The following is a 26,606-nucleotide window of genomic DNA, read 5'->3' on the forward strand; positions in this document are numbered from 1 at the left end:
TGAGTTCTTTGAAGGTTTTATGTGTAATGTTTTATGAGTATTATTCTGTGATGAATGCTTTGTTACTTTGGATAAATTCACATATGCTTAAAGGCAGAAAGCTCCCATAGCATCCTTAGGACCTATAATTCAGCAAAGGATTTGAAAACATACTTTTGGGGACACTTTAAAGGGGATTTGGGTATGCACACTTGTAACAATACTATTATTATCTATTTGGGTGCTATAAGCAGATTTTTAATTAATATTGTCTGGATTTGCTTCAGATATTTTCATATATCAAGTCTCAGGTTGTATTAAGCCAAAGTTGTGTATGAATTTTAAGCTTATTGCTTATGTAACTCTCTTCCTTCTTAATTAATTCTTCTTCCCTCTTTCCCTTACGATGATGAGTTAAATAAAGGATAAGTGTTCTGACATTATTGTTCTTTTGTGAAAAGCAAGAAAGGATGTAGACCCAATGTGTTTTACTTACAGAAATGACTATGTTTTTGAGGAATGAATTCTTTCTTAAATGATGGTGTATATTTGATGAATTGAACCCATAGATGGCAGGATGGGACCATTCAGTTCATATTCTTAAAAAAACAGACATTGAAGACTCATGTATTCTGTGCTCATATTCAAGAAGCAAAACACACACACTTTCACATTTTTGTGAAAAACAACAATGAAATAAATAACTCTGAGTCCCAAACTTTTTACTTAATAAGGAATTTTCTATAGTTGTCATTCATTATAAATTTTGTTAAGGCATTTTTTTTTTTCTTTTTGCCATAAGGGCTGATCTACACTGATCTGCAGAACAGTCTGTCTTTCTCTTTTCACTTCTAATTTTTCATTTTTTAAAAATGCAGAAATACTTTAGAATTTTTTAGAGTTGATCTAGATGATGAGAGATCTCCACCGTGTGCTTTTTTGTATTTTCCACCTTTTTTGCTTCTACCTTAGTTGACAAAGTATACTGTAGTTGAAGTGATTTAAAATAGTCCCATTGATGAAATTAGTGTAATTTCTACCTAAAATTACCATCCCTTTTACAATTACAACGTAAAACCTAAAGAGAAAAGATTTTAAGATGACTTTGTGTTAAATCACAGGCCTTGCTTATTTCTTCAGAAGAGGCAAACAAGCTGTAGAAGAGGAAGGTTTGTAGAAAACCAGGAAGCAGGGCAAGTTTAGTTAACTAAAACCCACATGCTGTGCCTCTGCAGGCCAGATTGTTGATTTATACACAGACACTGGTCCTGTTAATCAGCAAAGAAGCCTGAGAAGACCAGCTTCAGGACATCTAAGCAGAGCATTGGTCTGGTCTTCTTCCTAGAGTGGTTTACTGCCCAGATCTTTTCTTCTTCATCCTGGTATTCAGCTTTAATACATAGAAACCTATCTTCTACTCCCAGTTTTCCACAGAGATCCTCTGGCACAGATCACTAATAACTGCCTAATTGTCAGGCAGTGGATGACTTTCAGACTTTTTCTGGTCTGATGCAGCAGAGGACACTGCTGCCCCTCCATGCTTCCTGAAATAGTTTCCACCCATGACTTCCAAAGCACTGAATCTCCTCTGGCATATCCATTCACACTGAATCTGCATCCTTCTGTAGGATGCTCCTCCTCCTTTATCCTCTCTTCCATGCTGACTTTATTTGGATTTCTGTCCTTCGTCATCTTTTCATGTCCATGTTTTTATGAGAAATATGATTTACTCTCATGGCTCAAATTATCACCTCCTTTCTAAATCTACATCTCTATTCTGAACTTTATATCTAGCTACCTACTGGACATTGCCCTAAACTGGATTTGTCTAAAATTGAACTTATTCTTTTCTTTTAATTTCTGCCTCATCTCCAAAGCTAAAAGTCTGAATCTTTCTCTAATGTTCTTGTTTGGATTAATGTCACCCCAACTAAAAGTTAGGAATTATCTAGCTTCCTGCAACTCCTTTCTGTTCTTGCAGATTTGTTCATCAATTCATATCTAATTTTCTCTCAAACCTCTCACTTCTACTCTTCTCTCTGTGCACTCATTTTCTTTTGTTTTTATTATTCAAAGTTGAGTATCTGGGTTTGTCATGCAGATGGCTTAAGAAAGTCTTTCAGAAACCAAATCTATTCATATCATTCACACCTTTCAGTGACTCTCCAAATCCAGAATAAAGTCCAACCCTTCTTGTCCTAATCCATGCCAATTTGTATTCTCAGTATTCTCCTTCTCCTTGTTCTCTAACCATAGAAAATACCATTGCATTTTCAAATGTCTTTACATGAACTGTCCATGTTAGTCATCTCCTCCCTTTTTCACATCATCCTCATACCCAGGATCAACCCAATCATTTCCTTAGCTTACACAGCATCTCCTCTATAGCTTTCCTTGAGTCATTGAAAGTTGAAAAATGAGACAACTTCTACTCTCTGGATTTCAAAAGAAAATACCCAAATACAGCTGTTTCTACTTAATTTTCTTCTGTCATGAGCATAGTGGGATTTTTATTATTCTAGTAATAGTGGGAGCATAGTGGGATTTTATTATATGGGTGGAACCATATAAAGCTGAAAAAAATGAGACAATGTTGGCTAAGATGGTGTTTTGAGTAGTAGATTTGTTATAATTCAAATAGCTATATTAGATACTCTAGAAGAGAGTCCATTCATGGTCCTTGAGACTGGATTAGGAGCCTCTTCTCTGCCCCAGAATAGTACCATTATTTATATTGCATTAGAGTTGCCCGTTTTCTGACCTCATTCCTCTCAGTTGTCTGAGAACTCCTTGAGATTGGAGTTCCAGGCCAATCTCTTGCACTGTGCTGTGCACATTGTAGGTAATCAATATAAACATTTGATAAATACATATTGCAAGTTAATGAGTTATCTGGACCTCAAAAACAGAATTGCTGTGTTGGTTCTGCCTTTACTCATGGAATCTCCTGTTTGAGTTGCTGCACAGTAGGTATCATATTTAATCATGAATTACTGCCCCAAAATCTGGTTAATGCACTAAGAAAAGGATGGAATTAAATGAGAAGCTAGATTTGATACAACACTTCAAAATTTGCTTACAATTATTGAATGCCTTTCTTTGTCCCATGCTGAATGCTAAGTGCATCAAATGAAACATTCCAGTTAGTTGCTATCTTGTGAAGGGGGAGTGTTATTATTGCCCTCATTTTTGAAATAAGTTAACTGAAGATTCAGAATTTAGGTAACTTACACAAAGTCACACACAACTGATGTGTGATGCATGTGATCAACTAAGACCTGCCTGACTCCCATTATGTGAACAGCATGCATACCCCATCCACATACTCTAAAGTGATCTGCTTCTTTTGTGATCATCTTAGTTATGAACTGCAGCTTGCCATTTATTGTTTTGGTGATTTAGAAAATGTGAGTTATTACATGCCAGAAGTAGATTATGTGCACATTGTAGGTAATCAATATAAACATTTGATAAATACATATTGCAAGTTAATGAGTTATCTGGACCTCAAAAACAGAATTGCTGTGTTGGTTCTGCCTTTACTCATGGAATCTCCTGCTTGAGTTGCTGCACAGTAGGTACCATATTTAATCACGTAATAGACTCGGGGTTTGTCCTAAATACTATGAATGAAGAGCTGATTCCTAGTGGTTAAGGCTTTGTTGAATTTGAGGGCATGCTACTGATCAGCATTGTAGCAGGTAGTCCACATTTCCAGTCACAATGACTTTGACTTATTAACTATTCAAGGATAGAAGTCACAAAAATATGAAAATTTTTGTGTTCTAAAACATGTGCCAAATATCACCATCTATACAAATGGCAGGCCCCTTGGTGTCTACCTCCTTTCTCCTGAGCAAAGATATGGGCAAGTTAGCATTACATACCTCCATAACCTATAGAAAGTGCTGACCTGAAACAACTGAAAGAGGTTTTTTAGAAGGTCACAGGTCAATGCTGGATCTATTTAGGACGGATTTCTAGTCTTGGATCATTTCTCTGAAGGTTCAGTACCTTTCCCTTCAGAGACTTGACAGAAATTCTTATGGAGCGGGATATGGACATTTATTTTAAGAATAAGTTTTCATATATTAAATAATAACACTAATTATTAAAGAAAAGCGATAAACATAAACAATTATGTTATACATAGAGATTTACCTTTTGAAGAGCATATTGCGAATGATACAAATGATCTCTGACTTTCTTGATGGTTTTAAGTTCAGAGAGATAGGGAGTAAAGTGTATTAGTTAAAACCCTGGGCTCTGCAGCCAGACTTTCAGAATTCAAGTTTGTCACTTACCAACCACTTGACTTTGGCCATATTTATATTCTCTCTGTAAGTTTCCTTATCTGTAAGAGGGGAATTGTGGGATCTAACTTTAAATTATGTGAGAATTAAACAAATCCACATAAAGAAATTAGAACAGAGTCTGCCCAGAGTAAGCTAACAAGTGTTATTTGTAATTACAGAGATATTGCCTTGTATCTCTGGAGGTTGCAAGTACACATTCTGCAGCTGAAACATAGTTCACGCATTCATTTACTCATTAATCCATTAATTCAGCTATTTAGTGTTTAATTCATTTATTCACTAAGCCTTTACTAATTACCTGTTAAATAGCAGGCACTGTGCTTGTTGGTAGGGCAGATAAAATTGTTTATCAGACATTGATCCTTCTCAAAGAACTCATGGTTTGGCAGAAAGCTTAAAACTATACAAAAATAGTACTGGGGGTAGTAATCTACCTGCATAGTATATGTGAGACCCTGGGATTGATCCCAGCACCACAAAAATAAATACAATAATTTTATAGCACAATAGAAATGCTTAGTGCAGTGGGTACTTCAGAGTTGGCATAAAAGAGTTCTGCATATATAGGCATTTTATCAAACTACCAGGACTATGTTTGCAATTGCACATAAGATTTGCATGTTTTGACTTTATTAACAAAATTAAAAAGTTTACTGGCATTTACTGCATCTCAACGGACAGAAAGGCAGTGGTAGAGATTATGAGAGTTCACCCTGAATATTCTGCATTTAGAAGTCTTCCAGCAGCACATTATTTCCAGATGATAATGTTAATGTTGTCAGAATAAAGCAGATATTTAAATCGGTGACATTTGTTCTTAATTTGTCACATTCGTTATTACTCCAGTTTTGAAAAATCAGGATGTGATTTAGAAATTTAAATAGCAAAAAGTTAATATGTTTTAAAGCCTTAAGTTTTTTCTTTACTTTGCCTTTTAAATTCATTTATTCTTTTAGGCTTTTGAATATTTAAGCCATGTAAAATTTTAATAATGTACCAAAGAAATATCAATGTTTATATTAAATTGGAATTCACATTGTTTTATAACATTTTCCATGGTTTACCTTATTCATAATTATAAATAAATCATCTTCAAGGAAGACACTTGAGCAAATATATTATACTACAATTATTGCATGGCAAATAATGTCTTTTTTTCAAAATTTAATATTAAGAAAAATTAAGCTAAAATAATAAAAATGTGATAAAAACTGATACATTTTATTTGACATCAAAGGTTTTAAATCATGGCAATTCCAAGTTCATGAATCATGAAACTTATAATAATATATTTTCCATAGTAAGAACATCTTATATTCCATCCCTGTTTCTACAAAATGGAAAAGATCATTTCCATGATGAACTACACAGTATGTGTATTTTTCAGGGATAGCTTACTATCTCACAGGATGTTGATATGAATACACATGTCAGGTAAAGTATTAAATATAAATAAAAGGGTAATTCAGATAACTATGGGATTGAACAGTGTACTTTAGTTTTCTTTGAGCATTTTGAGAAACACTCAATTTGAAAATTAGAAATATTTTATGGTTGCAAGTATTTGTTGTTTACTTGGTTTCTAAAATGCACTAAGATTAATTGCCGAGGAAAACAGTATAGGGTTCTCTTCCTTTATGGATCCCTTGTGTTTGCTCTCTTATTCATTTCTAGTCTTTAGTACTAATACACACTATCAATGAAATATTTATTTTACTGAGCTCTTAAGTTGTATTCCAAAATACAGATTTGAGTAAAGATGTTACCTGTATGGATAAAATATTTTGTCCATGATTATTTACTTACTCTTTCATCTTACTTATGGCTTGTGAAATTCTGGCTGTTCTAAGGTGAATGTCTAAAGAAAACTAACTAAGAGTAAAGCAAGCCATAATTAGCGTATGCTTGAAGATAATAAAACACATTTTTAAAACCCCCCAAATATAAACAAAACCCCATTACAGCAACTGTCCTCAGTCAGAAGTGACATTTCTGTTAGCCCTATTATTTATGTATTTTTCCCTTAGGGCTAAGACATTTTACTATGCACATGTAGACTTTTGTAGGAATCACAAAATTCTCACAGAGCCCTATTATTTGGGAGCAAGGTTTTCTCTGTGTAAGGGATGTGTCACATCAGAATGAGTTCTAAAATGCACTTTCCACTCTCAGGTTTCATCTATGCTGATGTATAGGAGCTGGAAGGCTCCAGGAGTACTTCTGCAGTACTGTTACTTACGGTTAAGAGGCAGGCTCGCATTGGTTGTGCCGAGCTTGTTGGCAGCCACACAAGTATAGTTGCCGAAGTGCTCCTGTGTCACGTTGGTAACAGTGAGAATGGATCTTGTGCTAAAATTTTGAATAATAATTCCTTGTTGGCCATTGAAGAGCCTAGAAGACAAAACAAAGTTCAGGTAAATATGTATCATGAACATGAGTTTTATGTTTACCTTAGATGGGTAGGCTTGCCAACCCATAAGCAGTTTGATAACACTGATGTTAGCATACAGATGATAACGGTGCAATTAAATTTTCCTTGCATTGGTAGACTTGAGGGAGGAGAGAATGCATAAACAGCTGCAAACTGTTCCTATGGGATAATTTGTGCTACAAAACAAACAGAACTTGGGTATCCACAGGACCCATTTATGCACTGTTTTGTATTATAGGAAATTAAACACAGCCTACCAATAGTAACTCATCTATTAAAGTCAAGACAGAGAAAAAGGAAGTAGATATGAAGATATGAAGATTCCACTTAAGGCAGAAACTGACGGTTTCTAGGCAAGCAGGTTAGCATATATGTCTAGGCCGGTTTAGGTAACATAATTGAATAACTTCCGTGAAACTTAACCTTACAACTATGGTAGGATGTTCTAAGACCAAAGTCAACACAACATTACTATTGCCATGGAACACCCAGATAGACAATTTCTATTAAACCTAGGAAGACACAGCAGTATATAGTGTTTAAAACTGAGTCACATCTCTACGATGCATTCAGAATGTGCCCAAGAAAGCGCTTAAATCTCTCTGGACCTCAATATGGGATTCCATTTAACTTGATTCTACCCTGATTTACTAACAATTTCTTTTCAGACCTAGTAACAGAAACCCTTATTCTCAAGCAGCATGGCTTCATGTCAGCACATGTTGTGGCCACTCATACTTTGTCCTCTTCCTGAATCTTCTCCCTGTCCCTTATACCCCTTTTGTCTCTGCTACTCAGATCTATCCCTCCTGTGAAGGCTTGCCTTAAGACATCTCTTTTTCCCTAATGCTCCTTAAATGACTCTTCCCTCTCTGTATTCTTTTCTTACATTGTCTCCTCCAGTAGTTTCCATGCACACAAGTTTTGTTTTTTTTTTTTTTTTTCAAAACAAATAAAGTGATTTGTTTTAAGTTCCTGTAAAGGTAAGAGTATGTGGATATACTTTCTCTGATATTTGAATCATACATAGTCCTTTATAGTGTTATCTCAGGCACAGAGTAAGTAGCACATAGGCCAAAGGGGTCCAGGTGATATTCTCCCAACACAGGATTTATTAAGTTTCCCTCCAGTGGCCTCTTTAAGAAGTTTTCTCTCTAAACATGAATTATTCTGCCAATGTGATATTAACTTCTCTCTGACTAATCCCAGATTTACTGTGAAAGAGACATATTGATGACAACATGGGCTATGTGAATTCATAGTGCAATAGTGCAAATGTCATGCTAGTCTTCCCTTTTCATTCAACGTGTTCAGTTTAGTACTAAATGAAGACACTCACTCATAAATGGCATCACCTGAGAGTGTAAGCTGAACTCCTTTTCATTATGTTATGTAACTTGCACCTGGATTTAGATAAAATATACTGTAGCTAAACACAGATTAAAATAAGTAGTCATATTTGACTACTCTGAGAATTACTTGTATTTCATACAACAGTTGAATTTGACTTATTCAAAATGTAAATTTTAATCAGATAAACAAAACTTTGAGTTGAATAAATATTAACAAAGTTCAGCTTAAGCAATAAATCTAATGATCCCCAACTCTGATAAAAGAAAATAGGGCATCAGATATCATGAATATGGCAACTTTTTTCCTCTTTCTCATATTTCAAACTTACTAAAATCTGCTTTAAATTTTCACAGTGTTTATTGTATAATTTCATGCAATAACAAAATTATGTTTTTATCTACTAGTAATTAGTAATTTTGTTTTTATCTACTAAGTATGTGTTAAGCATGAAAATCATAGTTTTGTTGTCCTGCAAGTTTAAGCATTATGACTCAAGTCAATTTGCCCACATTTCTGTTACAGATACATTCTAGGGGACTTGGCAACTCCCTGGACAGCTGACCCCTATTGTGCTCCATCCCTGAAAAAAAAAGATTGTTTCAGTGTGAAAAAAATTAAGAAGAAATCGACTAGAATCTTCAGTGGCTAGACTCTAGGTCTAGCCCAGAAATTCCATGTCAACTTCAGACACTCCATGGTGCTCTTGGCTTTTGCTCCTTAAGGTTGTCATTTTGAATGAGTTGACTCTCGATTCTCTGCCGTTTAACATATCTGGAGGCAAAGCTTCAGATGTTGCTGAGTCACCTGGTGCATCCACGCTCTGTATGTGCAGGCCCATTTTGGATCTCTGGTCAGCAGGACTGTGTACCAGAGGTCACATTAGTGCTCCAACCCCTGCTACTCAGATCAGCCATGCAGGTGATTATGGCCAACAAAAATTAATGCATCTTCCCTGGAGGATTTTCTTTCCTCTGGGGAAATATCTGTCTGGGATTATCAGAGAATTCTAAAGCTTACCTCTCAGAGAAGACACCACTCAAGACACTACTTCTACTGGTAGAGAGCCAAGAGAGCTTTTGCAAAGCTGACTGTGAGGAAAAGTGACTTCTGAAATGGTGCACATCTCCAGAGGAGGTACTGTGATTTTTCTTGAAAGGATCTGGGGTTGGGACTTTTTAAAATATTCAAATCAATTCAGAAAATATCCATTCCATTGTTACAAAGATGAGTTCTATGCTGATTGACTTGACAGGCAGCATATAAACTCTGCCTTTGAGAGGGTCAAAGTCAAGCAGAGGAATCAGGCATGGAAAGAGGTACTGTATAAACACACCCACCCTGAGTTGCTGGTTATAGAAATTTTAGTCACACCTGGAAGTATGCATATTCTTAATCTGATTAAAAGCACATAATAAAAGGGTTCTTTAATTGATGACATTCCTTTTTGAAACAAGTTTATTCCAGGATGTCTGTCAGTAATGATACTTTCTATAAAAATAATCATTAATTAATTGACTTATAGAATAAAAGATGCTGTCCTAAAGTCTTTTTTTTTCTTTTTTCTTTTTTTTTCAAAGAGAAAGAAATTCTGCGGAGCTAGGAGTTAAATATGGCATCCCTTTCTCCAGCAGTATATGGTGCTTACTTGGAAATACCTGGTCACTTTTCTTTGTTGAATTTTTGCCATAGGGAATATGGCTGTCAATCCTTCTTTTACTGTAGACCCTGCTGTCCTGTACCTTCTGACACCAACAGAAGTTTGCTCCATATCAAGAACCATTACTCTCTTTTTCTTCCTTCTGCTTTTTGCCAATGCCTCATAAATCTGTAAACTGCAAGCTATTTGCTTTGCCAGCAGATGCTGCCAGCTCATAAGTGACACAGCCCGACCCACTAACCAGTTCTGAATTAGAATAGTCCCCCTATATTTTTTAGTGTCAATCAAAAGTAGCACATGGAAAGCATGCTAATAACTAGAAATACTATATTTCAGACTCATGAAATGCTTACAATCTTAACCTCCTGCAGGCCATAGTTATTGAGGTTGACCAGAAGAACCTATAGCAACATTGCCATAGAAAACCTGACCACACAGGCATGAACACCAATTCTTAAGATTGCAAAATAAATGGAGAAACTCCTCTGCACCTTATTCATTTTATATATAAATCAGGCTTCACTCCACATTTTGGGATTATTGTTCCCTGTCTTTCTAGGTCAGAAATAATAATAAACAGTATAGGCTCTGCATTATAACTATATTTCTAGTCTTTTAAGCATGAGCAAGAATGCTTTATATATGTGGAAAATGATAGCTGTTTTCAATACATTATGGCTGAAGTAATCTAACACTAAAAAAAAAATTTGAGCTTTATACACAAAAATGTTCAGTGTTAAGATTATGGGAAATTGACATTCAGAAAACATGTAAGCATTTTCAAATGTATATTAACAACTAAACTTCACAGCAACCCTAGAATATAGGTGCTATTTAGTTCTTTTTTAAAGATGAGGAAACCAAAGTTTAGAGATATGAAGCTAATTTATCTTTTACCACCTGATAAATAGCAGGTTGAAATTCAGTTCTTCTTACTATAATATTTTCTCACAGTAGTAGTAAGTATTCAAATCACATGGTACAAACCTGTATATTTGAAGTTTTGAGTATTTGAGTTTGGAGATAGAAGTCAGAAATTTTGGTGCTTTAAGAAACTTGCTTTGAGGTAAAGAAGAAAACCAGGGGACCTCAATAGCCAACTGGTATGTGTAGCACCTATATCAGGAAAGCCAGATTCCATCCAAGGAGTAAGTCAAACAAGCAAAAAGCTTCAGTTCTGCCAGCTATCTGGATAATTCTCTGGATCAGAGGGCTCATGACAATTTGGTGCTTAATTATGTCTTGTAATGCAGCTTCTCTTAGACCATATCATCAGCCTACAGGGGAGTCAGTCTCAGGCTACTTGAAGCCTGAGATGAGAAGCATAAAATGGGTTTTCCCTTCTTTTCTCCTCACAATTCCCTCCCATTCCACATGCCTTATGCATCAATTATTGTTTGCTTTTCTTCCTCAGGTTCACTAAATATTTGCATGGTAGAATATCTCACCTCAATGTGGATACTCTGAAAGTAGTCGAGAATGGCAAAGAATACAACCTTATGCAATATTCAAAAATTGTCTCTAAAGTTCAAGTTCTAGTCATGCTGTAGAGTTGCTGCATTCTGCCTGACTTGACCAAACCACAGCATAATGTTAAATACTTTTCTTTCTAATCTCATTTCAGTTGTAAGTTTTCACATATTGCTGTGATTTTTTATTAATACCATCTTCCCTACTAGAGTAAACTCCTTTATGGCAAGATTTCTGAATGGTTTTGCTACTTGTATTCCAAGCACATAGTATAATAGTGTTGGGTACTTAATAGGTAGGGACACAGTGAGTGCCGCATGCTTGACTCCACGTATTGTGCTATTACATATTTTGATTCTTAATTTTTTCATTTGTGAAATGGGAAAAATGAACCCAATAGCAAAATGTTGATGTAAGAATGTTTTAAAAATATATAATGTGTAATATCTATGCACATATATATATCAAGTGCAGGAGGCACTAGATTATGATAGGCGATATTATTGTTCGATGATAGGGTCTGTTTCTTAGACAGAACAGATACATTTCCTCTCAAACAGCAGCCAAATATTAAATATTGAGCATACAGGAAATTATTTTTAAAGAAAAGATCTAGAGAGTGACTGAAAAGATCATGGCATCATGATTCCAAGATGTGCCAAATTCAGTATCAATTACATGCACATTATCAACCTCATCTAGGTTTTTCACAGATGTGCAGGGTAGATAACAGAAAAATAAGAGTAAAAAGGTGGGTGGGGGGATAAGAACTGCTAGAAACCAGAGAGAAATGAAAATTTATGTGAACATGCTGCTATAGCAACCTATTGGTTTATTGTGTTGCTTGATACTTAAGACTTGAAAACAATATATCATTTATTCCTAGGAACAGACTGAAGAATATCATGCATCGCTGTCTTAGCCCCAAGGGGTATCTATCTTTAGTTGTGCATTTGAATAAATTAATGTTATTATAATACATTAGGATACTTTAATGATTCTAGACTTTATTAAGCTACTTAAAATGTATGTCTTGTTTACTTTATCAATTTTAATGAAATTCATAATTTTAGATAAGAGACTTTTGGACTGCTTACTTGTGACAGTTTGATTTGCAGAGAGAGGATAATCCCTTTTAACCCTACATCGAATAAACAAAGGCTGTAGTGCAGGTGACAAGCTGCCCCTGACTGCGGTGAGTTCCTGTATCCCTGACAACCTGGCCTGAGACTGAATTTCTCCCCTCTGCTTGAACTGCTTTTCTCATATCAATATGTCCATGGTTTTAATGTCAAATTTCATCCCATAGTATAACAACACAACCATTTTGTAAAGACTATGTTCACAATAAAGGAAAACAAAATTGAGCGACAGAAACCACTCTCCTGTCCACAAACATATGCTGGGTTTACAATGTCCCACAATCTAAAGTGACAGGATCTATCTGTACGAATACTCTGTTTTCCACTGGAAACTGAATTAAAATAGAATGGCTCTACTTTGTAAATATCAAAAGGCTATAACTCACATTTTCAACACTGTGCGTTTTTCATGCTAAATACTCTGCTAGGTGTTGGGGATGTGCTGGTGAACGAGGGGAATCCTCACTCCCAGGTAACAGTTTAGTAGGTGAGATGGGACAGGTAAAAGAAGCTGAGGCTAGTTTAATAAGTGCTTTGATAGTGGTGAACACAGGAGAGTGCATTTGGGGAGCTCCCTCCCCAAGTAGACAAGGTTCTGTGTGGTGATCCTGTAGAAGGTGGCATCAACACAGAGATTAAAGGACTAGTTGGTGAAGGCAGACAGCTCAAGGAAGCCAGGGATGGTTTGTGTGGAGGGGCTCATAAGCAGCCAACCTGTGAAGAGGACTGAGAGCAAGCAGGTGCAATATGGGAACTAAAACTCTATCAGTGTGGCCAGGGTTCAAGTTCTGAGGGGTAGAATGACTAGATTCATAGCCAGAGAGGTCAACAGGGGCCAGAGTGTGAGAAGGCCTTCCATGCCTTTCCGTGTAGTTAGAACTTTGTCCAGGGACAGTGAGGAACTATGGACAGGCCTCATGTATAAAAGTGATATGATCAGATATTTATTTGGATCGATCACTGAATTTTAAGAAAGCAACCAAATTCTAGTTGTTTATTGTTGGACTCTGTATGCAGTATTAACACCTGGATTCCAGTCTGTCCTACATCAAACTCATCATGGTCCCTCCCAAACCATTTTTATTGTTTCTGCCTCCCACATGGCCTTACCATTCACTGTGCTATTTGGATAAAATGCTCAAATTGTCTTTTTCCCATCTGATTGGTCACTGAAATAGTTAAACACTACCATTTCTCTCTCTTGCTTTATAGTTGCACAGCCTGTACACCAGTTGGAGCCCTATTTTATGTCTCCCATTCATTCCTCTCAATTGCCCCAAGAAACATTCTGATATAAGCTGTATTGTTTACTACTTTGAGAAACCCCTCAATAGCTTCCAAATGCCGCAGAATCCAGTCTGAATGCCTTACCACATTTAAGACTATTCAAGTCTTTCTCTAAGGTGCCTGCTAATCTTACTTCCTATTACACCTGAATTCATATCTTGCACCCAAAGGCATAAAAAAAAAATCTCTATACAATGCTCACTTGAAATTGATCATGTTCTTCCCTTACCCATGATTATTCTCAACCACTTGTAATGTTTGAAAGTACTGTTCACCATTTGGTGTCCAGCACAAAAGTTGCTTTTGTCCTGAAGCATTCTTTAATCCTCTGATTTGAGCTAAAGGGACTCTTCCTGTGCACTTTCACAGACTCCACTAAGAATTCCATCTCACCCCAATTAGAATGGCGATTATCAAGAATACGAGCAACAACAGGTGTTGGCGGGGATGTGGGGAGAAAGGTACACTCATACACTGCTGGTGGGGCTGCAAATTAGTGCAGCCACTCTGGAAAGCAGTGTGGAGATTCCTTAGAAAACTTGGAATGGAACCACCATTTGACCCAGCTATCCCACTCCTTGGTGTATACCCAAAAGACTTAAAATCTGCATACTACAGAGATACAGCCACATCAATGTTCATAGCTGCTCAATTCACAATAGCCAGACTGTGGAACCAACCTAGATGCCCTTCAATTGATGAGTGGATAAAGAAACTGTGGTATATATATACAATGGAATGTTACTCAGCCATAAAGAATGATAAAATTATGACATTTGCAGGCAAATGGATGAAATTGGAGAATATCATGCTAAGTGAGATAGGCCGATCTCAAAAAGCCAAAGGACGAATGATATCGCTGATAAGTGGAGGATGACACATAATGGGGGGGAGGGAAGGGTTAGAGTTAGGGTTAGGGAGGGGGGCAAGTATGGAGGAAGGAACTACTGTATAGAGGGTAAAGAGGGGTGGGAGGGGTGGGGGGAAGGAAAAAAATAACAGAATGAATCAAACAACATTACTGTATGTAAATTTATGATTACACAAATGGTATGCCTTTACGCCATGTACAAACAGAGAAACAACATGTATCCCATTTGTTTACAATAAAAAAAAAAAAAAAAAAGGAATTTCTAACTAACTGTTTATTTCATTTTGCTGATTTTTATGACGAATTCTAAACTCTAAGTCTGGGAATGCAATATGGAGTTGGTCTACTTTCCTCTTTGCTTGACTGGCCCAAATTTTAAATATAATAATATGCATTTGTATCTCATATGGACATGTGCTCTCCAATTTCCAGTTGAGGAAATGCTCTCAGTTGTTTTGCATATTTATCCTTCACCTCCCTGGGCTCCAAGGGAATGATTAAACTTGTACTGATAAGACATTGATGGTTAAAAGGAATGAAATATCATTAGAATAACATAACATTACATTACATAACATTACATAAAACTAAGATAACACTAAAAATGCATAATCCTTCAATGCAGGAACTTATTTGCTTTTCAAATTTCTCAAATTATCTCACAGATGATAAGTGCTCAAGGCATATTTGTTGAATGAAGAAAAGTTAGCAGGGAATTTTGCTTTACTTTTCTTTTTAGACCAGATCTTACTATGTTGCTGAGGCTGGCCTCAAACTCCTGAGCTCAACCCATTCTCTTGCCTCAGCTTCCCAAGAAGTTGGAACTATGGTGCTTGCCAGAGTACCCAGCCCAGGAAAAATACACCCATCTAAATCAAAACATGTAACTTCTAATTCTGGTGAGAATGATCTTGTATATGAAAAGATGAAAAGAGAGAGACAGATAAAATGTATTTCTTGTCCCTTCTGCATAATCAAATTTGCAGTGTAAAATACAGGAGACATCCTGACATGGGAATCAGGGAATTAGATTTTACTTCCCATCCTATTCTTCCCCTCAACAAGTCATTTTACTTCTATGGGACAGTTCATTCCTCGAGTATAATCTGCTCAGAATTATGTGAGGAATGGGTGAGATGTATAAGTATGTTGTTAGACTGCACAGTCAGCAAGTAGGGTAAAAGTTACATGCTGTTAAAATTGCCTTTGAAAAATTCTTAAATGCCTTATTTTAATCTACCATACTTTACAACAGTCTCCAAAATGGAGAGCAAAAATCCTAAAATGAGTATAAAATGATGGGCTACAGTGTGAGAAAATAACATGAGCTCATTTACACTGTAATTTTTTTTTATTGTAAACAAGTGGGATACATGTTTCTCTGTTTGTACATGGAGTAAAGGCATACCATTTGTGTAATCATAAATTTACATAGGGTAATGTTTGATTCATTCTGTTATTTTTTCCCTCCCCCCTACCCCTCCCACCCCTCTTTTCCCTCTATACAGTCCTTCCTTCCTCCATTCCTGCCCCCTCCCACCCCCATTATGTGTCATCATCCGCTTATCAGCGCGATCATTTGTCCTTTGGTTTTTTGAGATTGGATTATCTCACTTAGCATGATATTCTCCAATTTCATCCATTTGCCTGCAAATGCCATAATTTTATTATTCTTTATGGCTGAGCAATACTCCATTGTGTGTGTGTGTATATATACATATATATATATATATATATATATATATGTATATACACACACCACAATTTCTTTATCCATTCATCAATTGAAGAACATCTAGGTTGGTTCCACAATCTGGCTATTGTGAATTGAGCAGCTATGAATATTGATGAGGCTGCATCTCTGAAGTATGCTGATTTTAATTCCCCTGGGTATAGGCCGAGGAGTGAGATAGCTTGGTCAAATGGTGGTTGCATTCCAAGCTTTCTGAGACAAAGGGGCCAAAAATATGCAATGGAGAAAAGATAGTCTCTTCAACAAATGGTGCTGGGAAAACTGGAAATCCATATGCAACAGAATGAAATTAAACCCCTATCTCTCACCCTGCACAAAAATCAACTCAAAATGGATCAAGGACCTTGGAATCAGACCAGACACCCTTCATCTTATAGAAGAAAAAGTGGATCCTAATCTTCAACTTGTCGGCCTAGGATCAGACTTCCTTAACAGGACTCTCATAGCCCAAGAAATAAAAGCAAAAATCAACAACTGGGATAGATTCAAACTAAAAAGCTTTCTCTCAGCAAAGGAAACTATTAGCAATGCGAAGAGAGAGCCTACAGAGTGGGAGAAAATCTTTGCCACTCATACTTCAGATAGAGCACTGATTTCCAGAATACATAAAGAACTCAAAAAACTCTACACCAAGAATACAAATAACCCAATCAACAAATGGGCTAAGGAAATGAACAGACACTTCACAGAACAAGATATACAAGTAATCAACAGATATATGAAAAAATGTTCAATATCTCTAGTAATAAGAGAAATGCAAATCAAAACTACCCTAAGATTCCATCTCACCCCAATTAGAATGGCGATTATCAAGAACACAAGCAACAATAGGTGTTGGCAAGGATGTGGGGGAAAAGGTACACTCATCCATTGCTGATGGGGTTGCAAATTAGTGCAGCCACTCTGGAAAGCAGTATGGAGATACACTGTAATTTTAATCTCATCTTTTAAATTTGATCTATTGGAGGTCATTTAATGTATACAATATACTAGCTCAGAAATGCATATAAATAAGTTAAAAATCAGAATGTGTTTCATCTTAATTTTTCCTAAGTTTTAAATCTTATTCATAGGTATACTCCAAAATGTGTTGCTGACCACTGCTTCTCCATGATTGAGCAGCAGATGATGTTGCTAGGTTGGTTTAGAGCTATGTTATTAAACATCCACCTTCAATGTTATATTCTCACATGGGAGAGATGCACACACTATCAGAGGTATATCAGAGTGAGGAGCAATTGAAGGAGCAGCAAGGTATGCACCTCCCGTTCACATGCATTTTTCAGCTTAGGTGTTAAGTAAAACACCAAGTTGTGCCCTTTACAGTACTTTGCATGTTTATTTCATGCATTTTTCTTCCTCTCTCATGAGGTGCCCCAAATGTGAAGAGTTGACTCTTAGTGAAATATACGAAGCAAACATTTTGCAAAGCTACCACATATGACAATGTTTTGAAAATCGTAGTGCATTATAAAAATGTGATGAGTTCATAATTTTGTTATGTATAAAGTACACAAGGAAGAGGATCACTGAAGACACAAAGAAATATTTTAACTCATTCTACTTATTTCCCTAAAAATTTAAGAAGTAGGGAAGACTCTCCTTACTAATTTCCTTCAACAGATGAAATTTATGCCTGCCTAGACAATAAAGTAGTAAATACCTAGAGTAGAGGAATGGTCACTAACATAATTATGATATCTCAAGTTCCTACCTCTGTAAATCCAAGAATGAAAAATCATCGTCTGACATAAAACCTGACATTCACCTGGGAATCAGGCCTCTGTGTAAAGTGTACGTGGAATAAGGTACATGAGTACCCTACAAGGTTGATTGTAAGTGTTTTCCAGTCTATTAACTGTCTCCGGATACATTTTTGTATATATTTGTTTATGCATGCTTTATAGACAAATATGTTATCCTTCTTATCAAGGCCAAATGGTAATGATTATTACATTTTCTCTAGAAGTGTTGGAAAGAATAATTTATAAATGCATGGACTAAATTTGAACCATTCTGCTTAAAAAGCCAATAGATTATACTTGCCATAATATCCAATGCAAAGATTCCATTTTTTTAGATGCATGTTAGTTTTTGACTGATATATTGATAATTTGTTTATATGTTTTTCATTGGTAAGAGAAATTTATATTTATATCACTTAAATCTTTTGCATCCCTATCTTGAATTATGATGGATTAAAAAGAAAAAAATGTTGAAATTGCTTTCCATGTTGAAATTGATTTCCAAAATACATTGCTATAATCGGCCCTTTGCTTAAGAGCAGATAAAGTGGATAAAATAATATTTAAAAATTTTATTTATTTATTTACTTAATATTATATTTTATTTGACAAGCAATTACTGTCTACATGGGGGGACTACATTGTGATGCTTTGATATAGTTATACATTGTGGAATGATTAAATCATATCCATCACCTAAAAACCAGGAGCAGTTAAACTGGCCATAAGAAATCAAAAGGCTTAACTTTCCAGGCATCAAGTTTTAATTTCAGGAAATCAAGAAGAGGAGAGAATTCATCCACATAAACATAGAGCAAAATTCTGATCTAAGACAAGATTGTAATGCTGACTTAACAAAGTGATACATAACTCACACTTCTGAAATAACTTTTGAAATGTCAGTCCATTATAATGTATGGTTTTAACCTTAATCCCAAGAGAATGTACTATTATGAAGCAATAGATTAGTTTAATTTCATATCATTAAATACTTTTTTGCTTAAAGTTACATTGAATGTTCTTAAATTGTCCTTTTATTGTATATAGGAAGTATATTTCTTCTTATCAACCTTCTTCATTATCAAAAGAAAAGTTAAATTTTTGGCACTCCATATAATTGATCTCTAAATTCTGATTTTACCAATTCTAAAATGTATAGAGAATAAAATTAAGCCTACTGGGATTGTCCCTGCTATGCTGAAAGAGATTAAAGAGTTAAAAAGTGACTACCTTATAAAAAAAGTAATATTTTAATAATAAGCATATAATTTTAGTTACTGTCAGAATGCTTATCTAAAAGTGCAATGAACTAAATCAAACGCCTGATATTTCTAAAATGAAAAACAATTATATAATCTATAATAGAAATACTGTAGGAGCCATCTTATTAAATGGCATTTGACAATTTTGATCTCTTCATATTCATGTATCTGTATTGTCCCCTCCCACATTAAATAGGGTTGTCCTGTGCAGCTATAAGTTATTACAGAAATGACACACCATGACTCTGAAACTAGGTCATAAAGGATATAGCAGCTTCTCCTTTGCTATCTCCCAGATCACTAATTCTGGTGGAATCACATTGCCATGTTAGGAAGACATTCAAGTAGCCTTATGAAGATATCTACATGGCAATTACCTGAGGCCATCTGCCAACAGCTATCAATAGCACTAGTTTGCTGGTCATGTCAGATGTGCAACCTGAGAAGCAGATCCTCCAGCCCAAACTAGGCCTTTGTACGGCCAGCGACAGGTGACTTCTTGATGGCAACCTTCTGAGAAACCCCAAACCATAACCATCAAGTCAAACTGCTCCTGGATTCCTGACCACAGGAACTATAAAGCTATTATATATAGGTTTAATTTGTTAATTAGTAATAGATAACTAACAATGACAGAAGATACAAGGGAAAGAACATGGGGCTGAGAGATTGACAAATCTAAAATGTGTTTTGAAGGTAACTTAAAGTGAGTGCTCTTGGACTGGTTATTTTAAGTCTCTTGAGTCCTAAATTTTTCATCTTAACTCACAGAGGTGTGCAGAATAAATGAGAAAAAAGACTTTAAAGATCTGGAAAGCATTTTTTTTTCTCCTTAAGTATGTATTTCTTTCTTTTCTTTAAAGTGGGCTCAATTTTATAGAGTTTCTTTTTTAAAAGGGCTTCAAGTTGATTATTTTCAGCACACAGAAACTGGACTTTACAGAATGAAGATTGCGTGCAAAAAAAGAATAGGGATGTCCAGGCTCAGCCTCCGTTTTCTGTATATTTGTCCAAATGAAATTTTGACTTTGAAGAACTTGATTTAAGATAGACATATATTTATAAGCATTTTCTAACACGTAAAAAAAAGTGATGTAAGTTATTTTCAACTATTCATGTAAGTTCCAACTTTCAAAGAGCTTCAGGAAAAGAACTTCTCCAGAGCTTGCAAAACTCTTCCTCCATTCTGACAGGGTCTCTGTCAGCATCTAGCTGCTCAACAGGGTCTCAAAGGTCAAGAAGATAACTCTGAAATGTGTTGTGTCTGTCTCTGCCGTGTGTGCCCCTGATTACATTTTTTGTGTCCTTGACTAAATAAATTGGGAAGTTGCGAGTGTCTACATAAGCAGTATTTTAGTTTGCAAATCCATAATTGACCTGAAATTCCTATACCCTTGGTTTCTATCATTGACCTTTCCAATTATTTTTGATAGACTTTGCAGATCCATGACCTATACTCGGTGCCACAGTAAAAGGGTTTACTCTGTGGGCTCTTTTGCAAGACTTCCTAGGTTTAAATCCCAGCTCTGCCGCTAATGTACAAACTTGTACAAATTACTTAAAACCATATTGTACTTTGTTTTCCACAAGCAAAATATAATAAAAATAATAGTATATTTCTCATTGGTTTGTTATGAGAATAAATGTTAATATTCGTTAGTAACTTAGAACACTACCTATCAAATAGCAATAAATAGGTTTTCATTTTGAGGAAGTAACTATTTGAATAGCCTAGAACTTGATAGTAGATCCATTTAGGGAATATAATAACAACCATTCAGCAACCAGAATCCTTCTCGCTACGTAGACTTGCACTACAATGGTTTGTAAAGGACATTTTTTATTCTAGTAATATTTGAAAATTGGAATAATTCCTTAGATAAAATTGTGAAATGATAAATGTATACTTCACTCAGAACTGAAAATATGTTTGCTTTTCAAAAGTGCATCCAATTTTCACAGTTGCTAGATTTTCCCTAGGTGTGTGAGTGTGTTGGGGAAACATTGATTGGGGAGAATCAATCTATTTTTTCCTTGTTAGCAAGTAGTTCTTAAACTTTTTTTTTGAAAATCTAATAAAAGCTGTAGTCTTTCATCCCAGTAGGAAAAAATATCACTGAAGCTATGATTATGGGTACAAATTGGACCCTTGCTATATACAGTGTAGGCCAAGAAAGTGGACTGAGAATTATTGCAGACTTTTTGACAATGGTTTCTGAATTTAGAAAAGGGGAAAAAAGACAGAGCAGGAAAAAATCCAGGACATCACAAAGTACTGGAAACAATTTGGCCTTTAACAAATGAGCTCTCACTTGGATGACAAGAAATAACTCTGATAGTTAGCTATTATGAAATTAATAGCATATATTAAAAATGACTTTGGAAGACAGGTAAAATTGTGTAAGTCAGTGTATTTAAACTGTTTTGTGGAGAACTGGGGCTTGAGGGGCTATTGCAAGGGTGTGCTGAGGGGAGTTCTTGACAGGCAGAACTAAGGCTTCATTCACCCCACATCTACCAGGGAAGTGCTATGTTCATAGATATTACTTCCCAAATAAGATAATGTTTGAATAAAAAGTTCCATACCTTTCAATTTATTAAGAAGCACTCTACTGGATCTTTGTCCACACAGATAATCACAAACTGACCACTTTTCAACCTGGCTTATGAGGATCTGAGAAAGGTTCTATTTACAGGTGAAATGAGGGTGCTCACATATCATTTATTCTAGTTCTCAATATTATAAAAATATGCCACAAAGCCCCAATTAGAATTAGCCAAAAGCATAAATTAGTGAAAAGAAAAAAAAATTGAACAACCCAAATTATAAGAGGTTATATATAAAATAGCTGCAAAAATTTAAGGTAAACCCACAGTGAAATATTCAGAACAATTAAGATAGTTGTAAGACTAGCCTTTATATTAAGTTCAATGTTAAAATGGGAGACTGTCTTCCACAAATCACTTTTCTATTCCAATTTCAGAATCGAAGAACTCCCTTATATCAGCCATTTCACCTATAAGGGCAATATGTAAGTTCTTGTGTGATTTTGCTAACTTCCTCTTTGGACATGAGTTGCAATTAATTTTGAGCTAGGTAGGACCTGAGTAAATAAACTCCTTACGACTGTATTGAACAATATGAAATTGTCAATATTTGACTTTTTATTTTTACCAAAATATGGTAATTTAATATGATTCAGTATAATTTTTTCTTGAATTTGTCCCTCCCTAGTTTTGAAGCAAAATATATGATAGTATAGATAATAATCCTCACCTGGGTAGTATAACTTCTAGTTAGCCAACAGGGGGCTCATGCTTCTTAGATGGTTTTGAGAAGAGCACCTGAAGAGGTATGAATGAGCCTACTGATTCAAAGATGGAGAAAGTTGTCAATCTGTTTTTTTTTTTGTTGTTGTTGTTGTTCAAAAGCTCTTACCAAGACTTCTGGGGTTTCTCTAGGGTACAATCATACAGAGCTCACCTTAGAGTAGTCCCAAATCCCCTGGTTAGTTCTTTAACTATGCATTTTATCTTCTCTATAGACTTCTTCATGATAGAGTATCTAAAACACAGTGTCCCATAAAACAACATCGAACTGTCTTATGGGAGAGTCAGCCTGGTGCGAGGGTTGAGGCTTATCAAGGAAGCCAGGCGGAGTCAGCAGCTCTGCTGCGTTTGAAGTGCTCTTGTGGTGGTTATGCTCAAGTCCTTTAGAGGCAGGTTTACTTCCCAAGTAAACATAGTTGCCGGGAAGAGGCTTGGTGTGCTGGTTCAGAAAGGAGGGAAAGAAATGAAAGGCATCGGAAGGGGATTTGCAGGCATTTCTGAGATTATAGAAACCAATTGTGGACTTTTGTTCTGGATGCTGTTAGCTACTCATCCCTCCCACGTGGGCCCCTTCCATTTGCCTGCCTGTGAGGAGGCTGCTGAGAATCATTCAAGCCAGTTAAAGAAATTGCTTAAAGTAAGTATCTGAAACACAAACACATTAGCTCAAAGTGCTTGAAACACAGTAATAATCACAAAGTCCTTACTTCTTCTCTCCTTTGTACCACTCAAAGGCCGGAGGCGGCACACCTGCACCTTCGCACCTTATCAATCCGCTGCGACCAGGGATCACAGTGCCCGATTTAATTTCCTGAATCGTAGGAGCAACTGAAAATGAAAAAATAAAACCTGGTTGGTAAGGAAAAAATAATCTTCAGCAGAAATATAACATACATATATTTTTATTCCTTCTATATTCAAAGCAATCTTATACCCAATACACCAATGCATCACATTTGCAGTGTTTTATGCTTGAAACACAAGACTAGTCGTTTTCAGCTTCATTTTTCAAGTTGGACAATAGATGAATGTTCACAGGGAGTACAGAGTAAATGCAATGCATTTTGGCTTTACTTCCTGTTGGAAAAATGGCATGGTGAGGAGAGTGCTTCATCTGTACTCCAGTCAAACTACACTTTAGTAATAGCTCTCCTTTATTGAGTAATCACTAGGAGTTAGTCAATGGACCAGGTACTGACTTCCTCACAGTAATTCTCTAAGCTAGATGGTATTAGCCCCATTTTACAAATGTGAAAATGGAAGTTCAGAGAGGTTAAACAATTTGTCCAAGATCACACAGCTTGGCAGAATTTGTATTTGAAATCAGCCATGTTGATTCAAGCCTGGACTCTTTCACCATCTGTTTTTCCCTGCCTACTTCCTGGGTTTAATGATTTAGTGATTTTGTTATGTGGTTTCATCTACCTGGATATTGTTTTTCTCCATTTCCACAGATTCAATGCCCAGTTTAGGTGTCATGGTCTCCTTATTCTTCACTCTCACTTTAGCTGGACATAGCTGTCCCTTCTGAATAGTGTATATGAGTTGCTCATGCCTTATACTTTCACTTTTGTGTTGTAATTATTTTATGGATATGTCAAGCTTCCTAGTTAGCTCCAGATGGCAGGGTCAATATCCAATTCATCTCTGCATTTTCGAAATCAAAGCACAGTGCCCAGCAGAGAGTGATGCTTAAAAACCCTTTTTTGTAACCCAGCCGTTCCTTCAGTCATCTGTTGGTTACTGAGCCACCAATATGCACCAGACCTTTCTCAAGGTTCAAAGAAATCAAAGCCCCTCCACGATCGGCCTTGCATTCTAGATGAGGTGGGGTATGAGGAGACAGACAATAAACAGTAAGTGTAACAACAAAAGAGTTTAAGTAAAATGCCCACAGGTGATACGCAGTATAGTAAAAACAGAAACAAACAATAACAACAGACACTACAGCAGCAAAGTAGGCAGAATCGGAGCAAGCAATGGAATGCAATGCTTCAGAGGGTTGTCCAGTGGACCTCACTGAGAAGGAAGGACTTACAAAAATACTGGGTGCAAATAAGTGGTTGCCTTTGTGGACGTCTGGAGAAGGTCTTCCAGGAAGGGAGAACAGCTAGGTGTAAGATCCCTGCTGAAGCAAATCAGGGTTGTTTCTGAAATACCAAGGTTGGTGTGGCAGAAGCAAGGAGAAAGAAGGGAATGCCACGGGGGTCAGGGCCAGAGATGAGCAGGACTGGAGATCAGGACGGACCTGGAGGGCCGTGTTCGGGATCTGACTTCTACTGAGTGAAATGGTGAGCGACTGCAGAGGAGGGGTCTGATCTGCTTTGTGTTTTAGGAGGAACATGCTGCTTGCTGTGTCAAGGAAAGACATAGGTGAGGCCAGGATAGAACAGGAGGGACCAGTTAGGAAACTGCTGCAAGAAGGGAAGTGATGGTGGCTCAGAGTGGCAGAAGGCGGTGGAGAGTGGCTGGATCCCTGCCTGTTGTGACATGGAGCCCCAAGGACCCCTTGACTGCATGAGATAGGAGCAAAGGAGCTGAGTCAAGGCGACTTCAGGTGGCTTACATGACTGCAAGGTTAGACGGCCATCACTGAGAGGGGAAGTCTGTCAGGGGAGGAATTGTGGAGGAGATAAAAGGCATCGGATGAATATGTCTGTTCATAAATATTTGCTTTTCTGCCAAGTTTTTCACATAGCACATATGTTAAATAACACAATGGGAAAGAGTTCAATACAACTGGATCCTTGCAGATGCAAATACCGGTTCATTTAGAAAAATGACCTGAGTAACTGTATGCTCTGAATATGGCTCCTTTGGAAAGCAATGAAAAAAAAAATTATAGGGTTTAATGTTTTTCAATATATGGCGAATATGAAAGCTGGAACTAATAATAAAACATTGACTTTTTTAATACCCTAGTAAATTCATCACTTTGTATTAAAGGTGATTCTTCATTTTGAAATTATTGCACCTCTATATCTCTATGTTGTTTTACTCTTAATAGTAAAGATTCAAATAAATTTTAATAAAGTCCCAGGAAAAAAAAATCACAAATACATATTTTTATTAAAGTACTTGCTAATAACTTGGTGAAAAATAATGAAAGAATGTTTAAAAATGTTTGAATTAATGAGGAAATATTACAAGATAATATACATGCATACACACATAAACACACACATATACATATATACATACAAATACAACATAAACAATACTATAATAAATATAAAGGATGCTATAAATAATATACCACTCATATGTCGATTATTATGACACTGATTTGCTGTAAAAGGTACAGGTAAGATTGTATTTTCACTATTGTTCTCACAGGCTTTCAACTCTCTCCTTGTCACATTAACAGGCCGTAATCTTTTATGATATCCAACTATTATTGAAGATGAAATAACCATATGCAACAGGAGATCCATCAGAAGCTTCTATTGATAACCTGGTTAGTTTAATTACTCTCTTGTTTGTCAAGGGGGCCATGACTCATTACAAACAAAAGCATGAAATCCGGAACATTGCCTGAAAACCCAGGCGTAATGAACCGAAATAAAAATCTAATTTGTCATTAAAAGGCTTTTATGCAGTACAGGGTGCATATGGCTTAGCATGGGTTGCTTTACCACACAAGTTAAAGGGACATGATCCTGTTTTCAAGGCACTCATGGAATGCTATGATGGACACTGAAAGGAAAGATACCTAAGATGTCACATGGAAGCATGGATAAACAGTGAATCAATAATTAATAATGAAACACATAAGAAAATGTCTTAAGAGCATTTTGTGTAGTAGGGAGTTAAAGGGTTATGGGCCCTGGGACAATCAATGTGGAGAAGGGATTGGTGTAAATTCATTTAGTGGCCAAAATTACAAATTTGAATCTAAAGACTATTGAATTTTCTTAGAGACATAAAAATTGATATTACTATTCATCTTTTGGAAATGACTGAGAGGAAGAGGATTCGTCTGCTTGTTTATTCTTCATTTCTTCATCATT

The 26,606-nt window shown here is 36.1% G+C and overlaps 1 protein-coding gene across 1 annotated transcript in view; it reads right to left on the reverse strand.

Annotated features, from left to right (window-relative positions):
• Positions 1–26,606, reverse strand: part of NEGR1 (neuronal growth regulator 1) — an 804,297-nt gene that overhangs the window by 179,385 nt on the left and 598,306 nt on the right. Inside the window, exons 5-6 of the mRNA XM_079129310.1 lie at positions 23,304–23,424; positions 6,535–6,686 (exon numbers count right to left, since the gene is read on the reverse strand). Of these exons, the coding sequence (XP_078985436.1) occupies positions 6,535–6,686; positions 23,304–23,424 (273 nt within the window). The remainder of the gene's footprint in view (positions 1–6,534; positions 6,687–23,303; positions 23,425–26,606) is intronic.

The sequence above is a fragment of the Sciurus vulgaris genome (genome assembly GCF_902686455.1).
Source record: "Sciurus vulgaris genome assembly, chromosome: 1".
Taxonomy (NCBI): Eukaryota; Metazoa; Chordata; class Mammalia; order Rodentia; family Sciuridae; genus Sciurus; species Sciurus vulgaris.